Here is a 17,743-nt window from a genome sequence, read left to right on the forward strand (position 1 = left end):
TGGTGGATAGGTTAGTCAGTTATAGGTTAGTCAGTTATTTGGATTCGGAAATATAGCAGAATCTTGAAGCACGCTACTCAGGAAACCCTTAAAGGATTAGTGCTGAATTAGTATGGTGAAATATGAAAGTAATATGAGTGGTGGATATTAGTCAGTTATTTGGAGTGAGAAGGGTAGCGGAGGGATAAAAGGGAAGAAAGGTTTGCATGCATGTAGCACCAGTTACCCCGGATGGGTGTTGAAGAGCTTTTCTGGCAAGTAGGACGCTACTCTGGAACCCATAAAGGAATAGTGTTGAAAAAAAATTGTATAGTGAAGTATGAAATAATTTGAGTGGTGGATATGTTATTCAGTTATTTGGATAGCGAAGGGTAGGTTGCGGGATAGAAGAGGGAAAGAGGTTTGTATTTATATAGCGCGTGCTACCCCTTGATGGGGTTTTGAGGCGCTTCATTGGCGAGTAGCACGCTACTCTTAAACCCATAAAGGATTGGTGGTGAATTAGTATAGTGGAATATGGAAATTGAGAAGTGAACATGTTAATCTGTTATTTTTATTGAAAAGGATAGTGGAAGGACAGAAGAGTGAGATTTTTCTTTTCTTTTGATGTCATAGCAGTAGGAGGATATGTAAAAGGGATTTTTGAGGGGAAGAGTCAGAGGGAAAAGTTTATAAAGGTTTATTTTTGGGGATCAGTATAGTAAAAAGAGGTGTTGGATGATGCAAGGAGGGGTAGAGTAGGAGAGAGTCTAGAAAAGGTTTATTTTGGGGATCATTGTAGTGCTATTGGGTTTTGAATAAATGAGCGAGGGGATGTAGAGGATATATTGATACATGTATAGGGTGAGAGATTAGGTAGTGCTTTGGAAATAGTAGTAGAAATAAGTTTGCGATGAGTCAGAATGTTGGGCCAGATGATATATTGAGAAATGTATAGGCTGAGAAATAGGGTAGTGCATTTGAAATGCTAAATTAGAGGAAAGTGATAAATATATAGATCCATAAGTACATTGAAAGTATTTATATGCATAGAGGAGGTAAGTATATATAGATTAAAGATATTGATAGAGGTACAGGATGAAAAATAGGGTAGTGCGTTGGATATGCTTTTTCAGGAGAAAGGTAACAGACACACAGATCCAAGTACATGGAAAGTACATAGATGCACAATGGAAGTAAGTACATGTAGACCAGCGTTTCCCAAACTGTGGTCCGCGGACCCCCAGGGGTCCCTGACACATTCCCAGGGGGTCCGCAGGCAGCATTTGTAAAACCACTGCAAAGTATCTTGTTTAATTAGCAGTTTTCAAAGACCAATAAAAGTGTCAAGATAACACAACAGTGATTAATGTCTCTGCTGGAGAGGCATGAGAGTTTGTCCAGTGGCAGCTTTGACTTAACTAATGGAGCACAGAGGGTTAATATGCCTACTGCAAAGAACATGTACCATGCATTTTAAAAAACAGTATTTTATATGCATAGGTCAGTGGGTTACTGCTTTTGTCAGAGAGATTCTTTTGTTACAGTGCAGTTCATAAGTGACATCGTAATCTAGCATAGTGACCTACAAACTGTCATCCAACAGCTGCTTGCAAACTGCAAGGTACAAGTTAGTGACTTTTTTCTCAGTCTTTCGTTATCCTGATGCTGCTAAAAAGGTTTATTTGGGTGGAAACACATTTTTATTGTTAAAGTCAATGCTAACCACCGTGTTATGTTCTGAATCCTGAGGTTGTGCTTCTCCAGTCCAGTAATCTTTAAAAATGCCTACCAGTATGAAAGACATGTGAATTCTACACCTTGAAGTCCCCTTTGTCTTATGTAGCATTTTCTATACACTGTCTCTATATGTGTGTGATGTAAAGTGCTCTGTCATCCTACAATGGTATGAGAGATGCTATAAAAAATGAAATATATGTGACGAACGGGCTATGGAGCGATGGGAGGCACTGTTGGAGGTTGATAGTGGGGGAATCATTGAAGAACCCCCACAAAGATTGTCGTATTCTTGTGCATAGTCAGGTCTTCATTTACTATTCTTTAAAAGCTAATACAATTCAATATATAATGATAAATGTGTTGCAGAATGCACCATTGTTTACTAAATTTCTTAAGGGGAGAGCCTCCCAAAGCCCCCTTTGTAGTGGTCAGGCTCACTCACTGCACTTGATGTGCACCGTATGGGGACGGGTCTGAAATCCTTTGCCAGGGCTGCTTTGGGTTTCCAGTCCAGGAGCTTTGTACTGCGAAATAAAACCAACCATTGAAAAGTTAGTCACGGAGATGCAGCACCAACCTTCCCATTAACTTTTTTCATTTTCTTGCAAGTTCTTTCAATATAATACAACAGAAGTGGTGGAGAGTGTCGCTAGTCTCCTTGGCATAATAACACACTCCGCCACTTCAGAAACGCAGGGCTGCACCATATTTACAAGAATATGGTACAGCCCTGCGTTTCCCCTGTGCTGGCGCTACACTTACCAGGGGAAGATTGTTTATGTTCAGGAAGGTCCCCTTCCTGCACATAAACAATCTTGAAATGTTGTGTTGTCACTTCTATGTGTGCTGCTTAATGTATCACACATGGAAGTTACAAAATGTAATTTTTTAAAAAGATTGTTGATGTGTAGGAAGGGTCACCTTCCTGAACATAAACAATCTAAGGCGTTTTGCATAAATGAGGAGAAATAAAGCATTTCTTCTTGTTTCGCCAAGTTAAGGCCAGGTTTTCCCTGGTCTCAATTTTGGCGCTGCTTCCCATTTACGCTGCCCTTGTAAATAGGGGGCAGGGTCAAAATCAATGGGTGTTGCAGGGGAAATGCCCACCGTAACACCCACTGCCCACCCCTTTCACGCTAAGCATTGGTGAAAGGGGGTCTTATTTACAAGGCACCATTAAGCCATGTAAAGTGGCTTAACAATGCCTTGTAAATGAGGCAAAGCCCCTATCACCACAGGAACGTCTCAAAAAGTGATGTTCCCATGGTGATTGGGGCTTGTAAATATGCCCCTAAAATCATTAGTTATTCGTGTTTTTGTTTTGTGTGTACACGTGGGTTAATTTTTTTCCGAATGACTGTTTTAATGTTTGAAATGTAAATCCTACAAATTGCTTGGGGGTCCCCGCCTTCCAGTGGTGACTCAATGGGGGTCCTCAGGAGTCAAACGTTTGGGAACCACTGATCAAAGACGATTTTTTATTTATTTATTTACAACAACAATTATTATACATGTTTATACAAAGCAATACACAAAGATAGGTACAGATCTATAGTGAAAATAAATACTTACATACAGAGGCATATGCTGTAAATTTCTCTTACATTATGGGGGGAAGAGACAATTCTTGAATGGTTTTCTGAAGATAAGGTGGTTGTTGGTGGATCTTATGTTGGTGGTAAAGAGTTCCATAGTTTGGCTGCTTGAACAGAGAAGGATGTGCCACCAGTGTTTTTTTTCTTGTATCATGGAATTTTGAGGCGTGATGCCCCTTTAGAGCGTAGGTTCCTTTGTTGAATGTGTTTGGTGATTTTATTCCTGATGAAGAGTGGTCCCATTCCATGTATTGCTTTGTGGGTGATACAAAGTAGCTTGAACGTGGATCTTCTGGCAACCGGTAACCAATGCAGGGCTGTCAAGGCAGGTGAGATGTGGTCTTGCAGTTTGATATGCAAGAGTACTCTGGCAGCCGAGTTCTGAATCAGTTGTAATATTTTCATGGTCGTTAAAGGTGAACTGTGGTAGAGGCTATTGGCGTAATCAAGTTTGGGCAAAACAAGGGAGATGGTAGCTTGGACCTTGTGTGGAAATCCCAAATGGGGGAAAATTCGACGCAGCGTTTTTATAGTGACAAAGCTTGATCTTGCTAGTTTGTCCACTTAGGCATTTATCGACAGCTTGGAGTCCATGGTCATTCCGAGGTTTCTTACTTCCTTCGATACTTTAGGCGGTGCTCACAGTTCATCAGGCCAGGCGGCAAGCGGGTCGCAATGTTTCCAATCGCCACACGTGAGTATTTCTGTTTTTGAAGCCTTCAATTTGAGATGGCTCCAAGTCATCCACTGATCCACGGCTCTGAGACAACTGAAAATTGAGGATTTTTCATTGACTTTGGGGCATTCCAGATGAAGGAGTATTTGTGTGTTATCTGCATTATTATAGCATGTGAGGTGAAATTGATTGATCAGTACCAGTAATGACTTCATGTAGATGTTGAAAAGCATGGGTGAGATGATAGAACCTTGAGGGACCCCTACTTTTGTGGAGTATGGTTTGGACGAGAAAGGTGGGGTATGGATGACATTAGTTCTGTTTCGAAGTTAGGATGCGATCCAGTCTAGAGCAGTTCAACCGCGTAAAAGGAAGCCGAGAGGTCCAAGAGGAGTAGCGCAGCAACCCCGCTGCTGTCAACTGTATTCTTCAGTCATGCCAGATAGCAAGGAGGGCAGATTCAGTGCCTCTTCCCGGACGGAATCCTGTTTGGAAGTCTGACAGTATGTCATTCTCTTCAATGAATTGTGACATCTGGGCGAACACTGCTCTTTCTATCAGTTTGCCTAGGAAAGGTCCATTTGTAATGGGTCTGTAGTTGTCAGGGTTCAATGGGTCCAAGTTTGTTTTCTTCAGTAAAGGGCGTATGTGCGATTTTTTTAGTTCTTCTGGAAATATTCCGGTAGTTAAGGAATCGTTGATGATTCTTCTTACTGGAGTGGCAGCAGAGGTTGTTAAAAGAATGGTCTTGAAAGTGTGGGGTGGACAGGGGTCAGACGGGCTGCAGGCAGGCCTGCTTGCTTTGCTTGCTTTGACCAGGTCCATAAAATGATTGTGTGAGATGTGTTGGAAGAAACGGAGAGGGTGGATTAGAGTATTCTTGGAATGTTGTTTTGTACAGGGGTTAGTGCTGGTGCTTTGTTTCTGTTTTAAGTATGAGTCCAATGTGTCTGCTTTGTCTGTGTAATGATTTGCCAGTTTGTCTGTGAAATCTTGAGTAACAGGATGAATTGCTTCTAGGCAATTTGGTTTGCGAAATTCATTGAGCATTTTATAGAATTCTTTATTTGCACATTTAGCATTTTGAATTCTGTAGGAGTAGTACCTTTTCTTAGCTTTTTTGATAGCTGACTTGTATAATCTGTTAATTTCTTGTAGGTGAAGTTTGTTTTGTTTGGAATTTGTTTTGAGCCAGGTATGTTGCAGCTTTCTAATTTGTCGTTTTATGTCTTTATTTCTAAGTTTCTCCAAGGCGCTTTTTTCTTTTGTGCTGTTGTGTGGTTTTGAGAGGTATCAGAATGTCAAAGCTTCCTGCAGCCACTCATATGGATTTTGAACCGAAGTTATTGTTTCCAGATTTGTACTTGATGTTAGTTGTGTTTCTAAGTGTTCCAAATTGAGTTTGTTCCATGGCTGATAGGTGGATGGATGTAGGCTAGTTTTAGGTGAGTCCCTTAGTGTTGTTTTATGTTGGAAAGCAAGCAAGTGGTGGTCTGACCATGTGACTGAAGTTATAGTTTGAAAGGTAATTAGTTTAGTATTAGCAGAAATAACATCTAGGATATGTCCAGCGATGTGTGTGGGTTTGTGGACAATCTGATGCAGGTTCAGTGCATCTAGGCCAGTGATTATTGTTTTTGGATGGGTCATATTGGATTTGTCAAACCAAATAACCTACATACATGCCTAGGCCACTGTGAGGTGATCAGGGCTTTTTCCCCGATAGGGGAGAAATCTGCATCCAGCAAATGGTTTAGGAGCCCACATCTTAACTTTAGGGTACGGTGACACACTGGAAACCATGTGTGCATCTCTGAGCTTCTAAGTCGGCTTCACGCAGTAAAGTCCAGCTCAATCAAGCTGGGCATGTCCGGATGTAGACCTGTACAAGGAGTTGTGCTTCCTGAGGCACCTACTAACTATATCCAGAAGGAGCAGGTGCTGAGGCCCTGGAGGCAGAATTAAATAGGAGTGAGAAGGTCACTTTTTACCTCAACCCCTCTTACATCAAATGTTTGAACCAACCAACAGAGTGTAATACGGTGAGATGGTACACATTGGCAAAGCCAAAATTTTTTGCTTTGGCATTCCATCTTCATCTTATTGTTATTTTTTTGTGTGCAAACCTATGCAATAGGCATAAAAGGTTCAAAAGAAATAATACATAAAAATGTGGTCTCTACAGGAATACCAAGGTTTAAAAAATTACATTAAAAAAACAAACAAAAAACCCCACAAAATCGACCCACTGCAAAAACAAACATTTCAATAAAAGGAAATAGGCCCATCAGCCACTGGTTTTTAGGCAGATGTGCATATGCAAAACGTACAAATTTAAGAAAGTGAAGAGAAGCAACGACTGATGTGAACAGACTATTAGTCCTGTGGTATTGTGGGTGGAAGCAAAATGTGAATGACACAAACAGAGCAATGAATGAAGAAAAGGGAGACAGGGGGATATTTTTGGAAAACAGGAGGCTGCCGAAACGGCTAAATCAGTCTCCAAGCCAGATCTATAAAGGAGATAATTGTGGCAAAATTCATTGTAACATAGCATCGTACCTGGATGTCTGGAACAGGTTAGAGTTAGAAAAGTGACCAACTAAGATGTAAGCTAATTCATAGTAATATTGGTGATAGACCAGTTGAAGAGGAACGCCTCAACTTTATTTACCATTTGTGCCTGTATTACTTTTCAGACCACTATGCCTACCCCCACCACACCCTGGTCCTTTCAGATTGCTCAATTTAGAAGATAAATGTACCAAAATAAAGTGTAGAGATGCACCACACAGCAATCCAAAAACAAGAGGTGATTTTATCCAAAGAGATGGGTGACGCAATGTGGGAAGAGAAAGTAGTGTGGGTGAGTTGATTTTATCCAAAGAGATGGGGGACGCACTGAGGGAGGAGAAAGTAGTGTGGGTAAGTGAGTTGATAGTAAGTAACGGAGCCAAGGTGAGGATTAACCTGGTTGTCAGGGTTAGGTATGTGGGTATTACACTCACCTTCCGTGATGGAGGAATTGACAGACCTGTTCATGTGAAATGAGGGGGAAGCGGAGCAGGAGGAGAGAGAGGCGGAGGGAACCAAAGGTTCTGCATTAGTGGGGAGACTGATAGGATGATGACTGGCAGGGTTCGAGTTATTAAGTGTATTTTTAATACCCATAAATATTCTGTCAAAGCTCTTGAGATTTCGGTCTGAGGCTTGAATGAGGATGTTACCATTATTGTATTTGGCAAATGTATTTGACCATAAATTATGTCCTTCTTCTAGATGTGGAATTAACATTAGAATATGTACTGGCCCACAACCAGAGGGTTTAATCTGGAAATCCTTCCTAGGAAAATCAAGGGTGATGTCCTCAAAAGATGTGTAATTTGCTCACAGTTTCTTTCTTGGAATGAGCCCTCCTACTCAAACGATGGTGGATTAATGTACTGGAGGTTCCTTCACAGGCGAATCAAGGTTGGTGTACTCACACTATGTCTAAGCCAGTAGCTTTTATCTTGAAAAGATCCCACACTGTCAAATGATGGTGGATTCATGGACTGGTTCGTCATCCTGTTGCCTCGAAATGTTACAGAAAAACTTGCCTGTGTCATTTCCATTAGTTTCTAGCTGCAGCACTCTGAGTGCCTATTCCTGAATGAGGTGTGAAATCTTATCCCAACACAGGAAACACAGATTTGGGTGTGGGTAGGCGTTTCTGTTCTTCTGGCATGATTATCTGGGCTGTGCCTAGGAACCTGATTAACTTCAAAGAGGCCTACTCTCTCACTGGCAAGCATTAGCTGATACATGGGCATGGCCTTTCTTTGCTCCCCTAGGACAGGAAGGCTTCAAATCACAGTGGGCAGGAGCTGCCCGCAGAACTCGTTTCGATTGACTACAGGGGATGGGCTGCTCGTTTCCCTAGCCACACCTCTGGGAAAGGCACACAGAATCTGTACAAGGGGAGAAGCAATTCGCCATCTTAGATATAGGCAGAGAGGGGAACTGTGGTATTCTTTGCAGTAAGGCACACATGAAGTGCTACAAAGCCTAGCTGGGTAATCCCAGGGAACTTGGATCCCACTTGTTAGGGAGCAGCCAAGAGTCACATCCACCCATAGGCCTAGATGTAACGCCCACAGTATCCTTATGATAACACCACTGGACCTGTGGAAGATCAGAAGAGGATTCAGGCTGCTCCCTGACACCCGAGAAGAGCCTAGAGACTTGCTCTCCCTCTTCTACCCTGTGCAAAGACGTGGGCTGGAATGGGCTTATGGCCAACCTCCTATTCAAGCTACAGGGACACAAGCTACAAGAGGCCTTTCCTGCAACTGCTCAGCCGGACCTTCCCTGGACCCTGTCTGAGGCTTCTGCTGCAGTGACTCTTGACCCACAAGTGCTGTTCTTGAGGCCCTAGAATCCAAGGTTTGTTCAAAAGTGTACTCCTCCTAACATCTCCTGAAACCTGCCACTTAGAAACGTTTTGGTTCTAAAGCCTTCCAGTGTATGTATGTATGTATTGCACACTTGTTTAGCGCTACTATCACCCAGAGGGTATCCTGGCGCTTTGACTCTACCTGACCAGATACACAATCACAAAATTACACTACCCTGGGAAAGAGGTAAGTCTTCAGGCCTTTTTTAAAAGATGTAAATTCCCCCAGGCTCCTCAAGAATAGGGGGAGGGACTGGAATAAACCTGCCAAGCCGATCTGACAAAGGAGAGCTGCGGTCACACTGAAGATCCAAGTAGCTCCCATGCTGAGCTTTTCCGCAGCAGCAAATCCGATTTGGTGGGAACTCATGGAGAAGGTAAACATTCTTGTTGAGCACTGTTTGGCTGCAGCCTGCAGCCTTGCCCCAGTGAACGAATTCAAGCTCCACAAAAGTGCCTTAGGGCCCGATTTATATTTAGGTGGGCGATGCTTTGAAAAAGAGGCTGAAACTACTTCTGTTTGAAAGGCATCATCCTATCTGCTCTTAAAATATTTTAATCCAATGATTCCCTTGCCAGCCTCTCAATTTGTTATTCTCTTCTCAAACTTCCTTTTCAGCTCCAGTTGCAATCATCTTATTTTACCTCGCACCTCCCATTTAACCACAATTCCCTCTTTTCTCTAGATTTCTAAGCAACCTGCTTCCTGCCCTCTTATACTCCTTTCTATTCCCTCTAATTCACGTTATTTGCAAGCAGTTTTATTCACTCATTATAATTTTGCAGTATTTATTTTAAACCATCTTGATTGGCTTTTTTAGTACATTGGTTGTTGCATCACAATACAGGAGTAAAGGTACATCATTATGTAACATTGATGTTCAATGCCAATGTAGCCCTTTATATCAAGATGGTATCAGCTTTGAAACAAGAATATAACAACAATCTTGAGCCTATCGTCCTCTCACATGAGGAGACTTGGGCACAATCTAATTGCTGCCTTTATCAATGTAGGACTAGGAACTTGGCACTCTACCATACTACATGTATCTAGCCACTGTATGTTAAAGATAGAACTAATGGAGTGGAAGTGACAATCGCTGCAGTGTTTCAGAGGGGTGGAATTTGGAGGAGGATTAACAGATCAAGACACGGGCGATGAAGCTATCCTGCTTAGTGGACCCACCCCGCTATGCAGAGCCAACATCACTCTCCACAGTTCTTTGTAGGTCCACTAGGAGCTCGTCCCATTTTGTGGACATGGAGCACTTCCTCAGTCCCTGCACCAACTCCCGACGAAGCACCACCGCTTCCACCCTACACCATCTGGCCACCAACCCCCACCACTGTGCTGTGATTGGGAGCGCAGAGGCCTTCCAATACTTTGCAACTGCCCATCTGGCAAGCATCAGTGTGAGATCTATGAAGCGGTTTGCGGCGCCACCCGCTTTTCGGAGTCTGTAGAGGCCCAGCAGGCAACTGGCCGCACTGTCTAGGTCAAAACAGCGTGTGACATGAGAGAGGGTCACACAGACCTCTGTCCCCAAACCGCGGAAACTCTAGAACATATGTGGCATATCCGACACAGGGGTCCAACAGCTCAGGCTCTCAGGCACCACTGCAGGATATATTCTATGTAATTTGTCTGGCGTTAAATAGGCTCTGTGCAATATATTAAGCTGGATATATAGGAACCGGGCATTGAAAGTGACCTGACCTTACGAGGGTAGCCCAATGCTCTGCTCCACTCCTTTACGTTCAATACTTTTGCATCATATAAACTTTTTGTTATCAGTGTACTGTTCATACTTAAGCTATTTTTAGCTTTATTCATGTACTACTGATGCTATGCGTTTTTGGTTTAAGGCTCTGTAAACGGTTAGCAAATTTCTACTACCTTTGTACTGCGCTCTATACAGATGAACATATTGTTTTGCCAGTGCACTATACATATGCAATTTATGAGCAATCTTAATCCCATACTTGTGCTCCATTTTTTAATGTGCTCTATAAAACCATTAAGTTGTCGCTGTACAATGCACAAATGCCTATGGGCCACGTGCTATTAAAACTTGCATAAATTCATAATACTGAGCTTTTTTTTTTAAATACAGGAACTTTAAAAGGTTTGCATAGCTACAGGCTTGGAATGTTTCAGGCTGAATTCCCAAGATAAAAGACTGAAAAAGGTAAGCTTTTTCCTCCTGTGTGCTTTTAGTCATTTTATCACCGATTTTGTTTAAAAAAACTGGAAAGTACACAGAATAAACAGACATAAATGTCTTTAGTGCACTTTCAGACACCATTATTTTCTGAGATATGAAAATCTGAACTTTAAATTAAGCAATGACGTCATAACACTTAAGAAGAGATGCAATCCTACATGTGCCATACATCTAAAAAAAGATGGATCAAAACTATACAAATATATTTCCCCGTTCATAATCTTTGCTCTAGACATTCAAGCAAATCCACAGTATGAGTCCTCTTTGAAAAAATGAAGCACGCCCAGAAAGGGGCACTTCCCATATCTGTCACCTTACCTGGACGATTGGTGCCCCAAATCCTCCATTCAGCCAGATCCAATGTATTGTAGGAATTACTCCATATCCAGACACAGAGCAAAAGATAACAGAGCGTAGTCTATGCCACGGCTGGGTGAAGTAGCTGGGATGAATCTGAGCAAAGAACACAGCCAGGATCATAGCAAGTACTGTGATCAAGTACATCTGCCGCCAGTACTAAAAGAAGACGAAACAGCAAAACACACAAGATGATGACGAAACCAGGGTTACCTATAGAATCAATTTAGAATTATGTCTTCAGGACAACTACGCTTTACATTCCATTTTGATTTGTTTACACAAATTCTCATTAGAAAGAAATTAAAATGAAATTCATTTTCGGGTACCCCATACAAACGTTTTGTTTTTAAAATCAGCTTTTAAATCTTTATAAAAAGTTTAACATGTGTTTTTCCAGACTGCACTTCTGTTAGTCGCATGTCCACAAAGTAGTCTGAATAATTCACAGATGGCCAAGAATTGCAAATCACTACTTTTTGCAGCCCTCACTCAGATTGCCTCTCACTTCTACTTTGGTAAAGAACACGTTAGGTCCTCCTCCAACTTCTGCATATAATCATGTCAGACAAAGGTGGAGCTCAGGCTTAGGGTCGAACATTGGTATGAAAAACATCTTCTTGCATACCATATTTTCTGTGAAAATATAGTCTCTATTTGAGCCAGCTCCCTTCGTTCGTTGTGTGTCGGTCACCCATTCCCTCACAACACATTTCCTGTGCTACATTAAAGTTGTCTCTATGTTAGATTCGGTTGATATCTGTGCATTCTGTTCTTATTCTGACGTCTATCCCATTAAAGAACTCACCAAACCGCTGAGGATCCTGTCAATTCCTGTTCAAGAAGAGAGAGACACTACAGACATCTAATGTCTAAAAGCTCTGCCTGCACATCATCCAGAACTTGATGTCCAGCGCCTACCTGAAGCTCAGCTTAAGAAACAGTACCAACCAGACTTAATCATATGTACCTTTATGGCGGCTTCGGGCCCCAACTTTCACAGACTGCCACGTCACCTTGATTCATCCTGCACACCAAAATCACCCTCAAAGAATACATTGCAAAGAAAATAAACTAAGATGCCTGGTTCCAGCTGTCTCTTCAAAAGAAAATGAAGCAGTTTCTTCCTGAAAGAGATTTCAGGACAGCTGTTCACACACACACACTTAATCTAGCATCCGGATGGTGATAATGCTCTACTCCATGGCCCCCTCGACTCCATACTGGTACCCCTTAAGCCATCCTACATGCAGGAGCACATTTGATCCAGGGCCTGAAAATTTGATCACATCACCTTAATTCTGATGGAACTATATTGGCCCCCATTGCTAGCTCGCACCATCTTCAAAAAGAGGTACATCATTTCCAAAGCCACCATGACCAGTATCCCCGCTTATCTTGCAGGGCACACCCTCAGGCAGTAAATCATCAGACTGCAGATCAACAAGAAGTGTACAAAAGAAAAAACACGGCAGCAGGCCTTTTCCATATATGAACTCAGGATCTGAAACAACATCCCTATCCATCCGGACCGTCCTGATGCTGCTCCAATTTAGAAAAGAGTTGAAAACTCACAAAACACTACGTCACAATGATTAACCACCACATCCTAGCTATCCCTCGTATAATTTGTTGGCTTTCTTCTCATCTTTGACCCTGTACTGCCACCCACTGCCTTGCGACTAAGATCACACTATGAAAGTTTAAAACATAGTTGAGGGAGGGCAGCAGAGAATGGTATATAGGTGCAATTGTCCTTCTCATCCAATCACCCAACTATGTATGCCTATAGAAGAGTGTTGGGTTTGGGTCAGTGGTGTGGAGACAGCCGCAAAATATTTGAGAGGGACTGGGGAATAAGCCTCTTCCGTCACCAAGCGCAGCTTTAGCTTTGAAGATGCCTTCATTCCAATTCCGGGAAGACAAGTGCTGACAAAATATAGTGTGTAATGCCTGGGAAACATAAGCCACTTTCTAGTGTTTTTTTTTAAAGAATAAACTTCACCACCCTGCTTTGTTACTTCATATAAAGTATCGTAGGCAAAACTGGATATTTGAGTATGGCTTTCGGAAATCATAGCAGTAGTGTCTGAGTAAAACAGAGCAGACAGGGAAGGAAGTTCATTTGACACCATTAATACAGCTGAACCAGGATAGGTCCAGTCGACCCCGACAATATAGGTCCTTGAAGAGTGTGTCTAATGGAGTTGGGACATTGCAGGCAAAGAGGGCAGAACAATTGCCATGAATTTTAGTTCCTAGATATTGTATGGTGCACTCCGTATATATTAGAAGCTCTGCTGCACCAAGTGTGGGCTTGACGTGTGACTTGATTTGGCCACCCCTATACCTATTGATTTAGAATATTTGATTTGAATCTAGAGGTAATCTTTAACTCCATAACCAAATCTTGGACCAAGATTGCTGGTTCCGTCAGGAAACACAGAATGCCAGCTGCAAAGAGGACGGCCTTATATGTCCCTGTAGGAGAGTAGGGTCTGCTATCCTATGGTCACCCCAATTTTTGCTTTTTGCTTCACTGGTTTTCGACTTAATGTGGCTGTGGGCCTGCTAATCAGACCCATAGCCTGCTGTTCTCTCTCTAAATTCACATACATGTACTATAGGTACCTAACCAAATTGGTACTGGACACCTTGTCAGCCCCTACACAGTGTACCATAGGTGCCATGGACATAGGTGCATCCAAGGCCTACCAGGGGCTGCAGCATCGCTTTTGCCACCCCTGGCTGGTTCTTAAATTGACACAACTGGCTGATCACTCAGCTGGGGCAAGTTGGTGTAATCACCTCTTGCTTAGATATAGTATACCTATATCTAAACCTATATTTGGGCACATATAAACCTATAAGTCACTCCTTTGGCAGGCCTTATCAATCCCGGAGGCAGAGTGCTTAGTTTAACGTGAGATGGTGCTCGAGCATGAGCTGAGCCTGTCTGCAGCTGTCGGGAACAACTCCCTAAGCAGTTCCGGGATAATGCCATACCATATACTCTTAAGTGCATTATAATTCATCGCGGTAATGTGCTAACTTTGGTTTGGCTTTATCAAAACATGTCGCGTAAGGTGTCATACGATTTGGAATACTATCCCCTCGACAGTCCTGTCGACAGGGATAGCATTCCACCCTTCTAGAGGGAGAAGACATGTTACTTTACTGAAACGCAGTTGATTTTTAAAAGAGCCTCAGCATCACAAAATGGACGCTTCTGCCACAGACACGAGTCTGACCTCCTGCTGCTGACCGAAACTCAGCCGAGGAGGCCTGGATAAAGGGTTTCCTGTCACGGGGAGGTGTCACACCACCCCAGACAGGAGATAGTGGATTGTAGCAGGGAGGTTTGAAAGAAACCAGACAGTGCCTGGGGAGCACAAGGCTTCCCCTTGCATAATCCGGTCAAACCGGTTCTGGGGCTCACCAGCCCCAGTCCCAGCGCGACCCTGGACAAAGGGAAAGGGGTGTAACCACCCCCTTCCTGGGTCCCACCCATAGGAGGGACCTAGCAGGTAATCCAGCACCCTAGATTGGTATAAGAATGGGAGCAGTGCCAACGCACTCAGATTATCCTGACTGAAACTTATGAAACGAAACTCTGGACCTTCGACATCCTACCCGACGTAGAAGACTGAAGAATCTCCCTTGTGGTCAAGGAGTGACCACCCTGTGCAAACAGGCACCATCCAGCACCTCAACGTTTGCTTTGTTGCAGTTCCCGCCGGAACTCGAGCGACAGAGTTCGACAAGACCCAGTGTGCCTGCCTTCTAACAGCCCGATCCATAGTCCCTGCAGAGCTGAGACCCGTGGAGGCGACCTGAAGCGGGGGGCCCACCATCTTGAAAAGACCACGAGGCACTGACCATGCAGCATCTGAGGTCCCCTCGAAGCTGTGCATTGGGGTTTGAGAAGCCCCAGCCCTGAGCCTCTCTTGCACCGAAGCTCACCCATCTACACTCACCGAGTGCTGCGTGGGGCCCTTCTGCATCTTTTGGCTCAACGCGTTGGTCCGGTCACTTGCCCGTTGGCTTGTGGCCCCTGTACCGACGAACTTTGAAATCCTACTCGTGAGTCTGGTTGCTCCAAACTTGCCCTCGCTCCCCTGAAAAGCAGCCCCCGCTCTGACCCTCCTGGTCCGAGTGTTAAGCCATCTTCGAATCCTGCGTGGGTTGCGCTTGCCAAGGGTTGTTTGCTCCAATCCGGAAGCCGACACCGCCGACAGCGAGAGCCTTCGTGGGACAGCTCCTGATCCACTCCTGGACATCCTCGGTGCCCCAGAGTCCACGTGGCAGCGGAGAGAAGCTTCTCGACATCGACCTGTTTGCGCCCGACATTGCCTGGTTCCTTCCTGGTTCCACCCTGGTCACTGCTGAGTGACCCAGACTCTGTCCCCTCTGCTTTCAGATCATCTTTATCTTCGATCCACCCTTGGATCACACCGGACACTTCTTCTCACGACGCCTGCAGCATCTTCGTCTCCAGGCACCATCAACCTGCGTGACGAAACCCGACACTACTTCGCACCTGTGCATCCGCTTCCTGTGGGCGAGGTAACTCAGCAACGCCGGTGTTCCTACACTGGTACACACCTCTAGTGGATGTGTCTAAAGTTTCGTCCTTCTAGGTTAAGCGGAAGTCTCCTTTTGCAGTAACTTTATAACTTTTACGCACCATTTACTTTGCATTGGTGCATGTGTGTGCTTTAAGCGCTGCACCCGAATCCCGCGGGCTTTTCCTGACTTCAGCATTGCTAGTCCCGACTGCTCCCAGCGATTCTCTAGGCCCTAGGCCTAACCACTGTTCGATTGGTATCTCTTATACCACTTTCTTAATATATGGTTTGCGTGGCCCCTGGGCCTCATCCATAATTGTGCAACTTTTATATGTTTAACTTTGCTTTTGTTTAAACGCTTGTGCCTCTGCACTCATAAAGAGTACAGAGGATTATTCTAGTAATAAATACATATATTTTTATAATATATAACTTGTGTGGTATCCTTTCATTTGATATTACAGGTTTGTGATTGGTAAAACAGCTCGCTTAACACGACCTCTTGAGTTAAGCCTTTGAGGCTGCTTAGTCCATGCTACCCTTAGGATAGCTTGTCTATAAGGTTGACTTACAAGCATCACCATAAGGGATTGTTTGGACTGATACAAGGTGCCCCAAGAATTGGAGACCTCGTATATCAGGCCAACTTCTCACAGTCCCATAGTTTGAAATAATCTCTTTATAGCTTAGGTCCATTGACTGTCTGAATCAACAGTTTTGTCACTAGGGCAAACAACAGGGGTGACACAGGGCACCGATGCCTAAGACCCCTCGCTGGTGGAATCTGCTGTGCGAGTTCAACATTCATCTTGATTTATACAATCAGCTGTTGAATATGGCCAGGATTAAGGAGGTCATTGCCTGGCCTATAGACGTCTTGGCCAAAATTTATGAAAGGAAGTGCAAGACAACCCAGTGGAAGGGCTTCTCCATATCAAGCTGGAGAAAGAACATTGGGATTTTAAGCTTCCTTAATAAGTGTATAAGCTTGGCATTGACCCGTGTGTTGTTGCACCATTGCCATTCTGGCACAAATTCCGAGTGGAAGTTGACATCAATTCCGTCCTGATCTGGTGCAACCTAGAGAACAGAATCCTGGTTAATAGTTTGGCATCATTGTTAACCCCTTTACTGCTAAGGCATTATTACTATTGCCATTGACTTTCCATTGAAATCAATGGAAAGTCCATGACGAGTTACCCTTGTCATTAGCGGCGAAGAGGTTAAAGAGAGCTATATGGGTGATAGAATTTGATTTGTTTGGGGTTCTTATCCAGTTTAGGAGGAACATAATGGTCGACTCCACCACAGTATCCGGGATTCTCACCATCTCTTCCATATGATTGAATTGTTTCGCGAATGGGTCGGCTAAGGAGTCTTGGAATGCCTACTAAAAAAACCAAAATACCACTAAAAACCCAGCAGACCCCGGGATGTTATTCCAGGTCATACCTACACTTCCAAGTGGGAGGCTGGCTGTTCCAATTCTAAAAGTATTTCCTAGGACATTATGGGAAGTCTTTAGGATGTCAAAAAGGAATCTTGCCAATTCACATCAAACACCTGGTCTCGGTATAAGGTGGGGTTGAGCTTGTAGAATGTTTGTAAAATATCAGGCGTTCAGCTCAGTTCTGCCCCAGCTTCAGTCAGGATCATGCATATCTAGTTTCGGATGTAGACGGCTCGCAATTACAGGTAAGCAATTTGTCAGCATGCCTCCCTTTATTTAAAGTTTTGGGTCCATGTAGAGTCAAGGGATTTGACCAATTAGTAAGTGTTCCAGTTCTCCTCATGCATTAATTACGTTTTTAAAAGTCTTGGACAAGTTGTTTACTTTATATTGCTGTTCGGGAGCAGAAGTCTGGATATTCAGCTCCTGCTTCTGCTCTCTGTTACACTTTTGGAGGGCTGCGATCTGAATTTTAACTTGCCTCTCATGACTGCCTCTGCTGCATCCAACACCGTTCAGAGCGAAAGTTGGCTTGAATCATTTTAATTAAAGTAATGGCTTAATCATGCCTCGGCTATTACTTTCCTCAATGTGATATTGAGAAATAGCTCTTGTTTAGACTCCACATCCAACAGCCCCATGGCTTAGGCACTTGAAGTCCAAGGGCTACAGTGACTGGGGAATAATTGGAAAGCAACCTAATGTCTATCAGTGTTGT

The 17,743-nt window shown here is 43.6% G+C and overlaps 1 protein-coding gene across 5 annotated transcripts in view; it reads right to left on the reverse strand.

Moving 5' to 3' along the window:
• PAQR3 (progestin and adipoQ receptor family member 3) overlaps positions 1–17,743 on the reverse strand; it is a 656,943-nt gene that overhangs the window by 392,329 nt on the left and 246,871 nt on the right. For 4 of the 5 annotated variants that reach the window (XR_015309345.1, XM_086961801.1, XM_086961798.1 and 1 more), the window contains one exon: positions 10,969–11,166. Coding sequence is in view for 4 of the 5 variants with exons in the window: in XM_086961801.1 (XP_086817927.1) it covers positions 10,969–11,166 (198 nt within the window). In the remaining variant the exon portion in view is untranslated. Of the gene's footprint in view, positions 1–590; positions 2,244–10,968; positions 11,167–17,743 lie in introns of those variants that run through there. The other variant, XM_086961800.1, reaches the window with a different exon arrangement.

This window comes from Lissotriton vulgaris, chromosome 3_1 (assembly GCF_964263255.1).
Source record: "Lissotriton vulgaris chromosome 3_1, aLisVul1.2, whole genome shotgun sequence".
Classification (NCBI taxonomy): Eukaryota; Metazoa; Chordata; class Amphibia; order Caudata; family Salamandridae; genus Lissotriton; species Lissotriton vulgaris.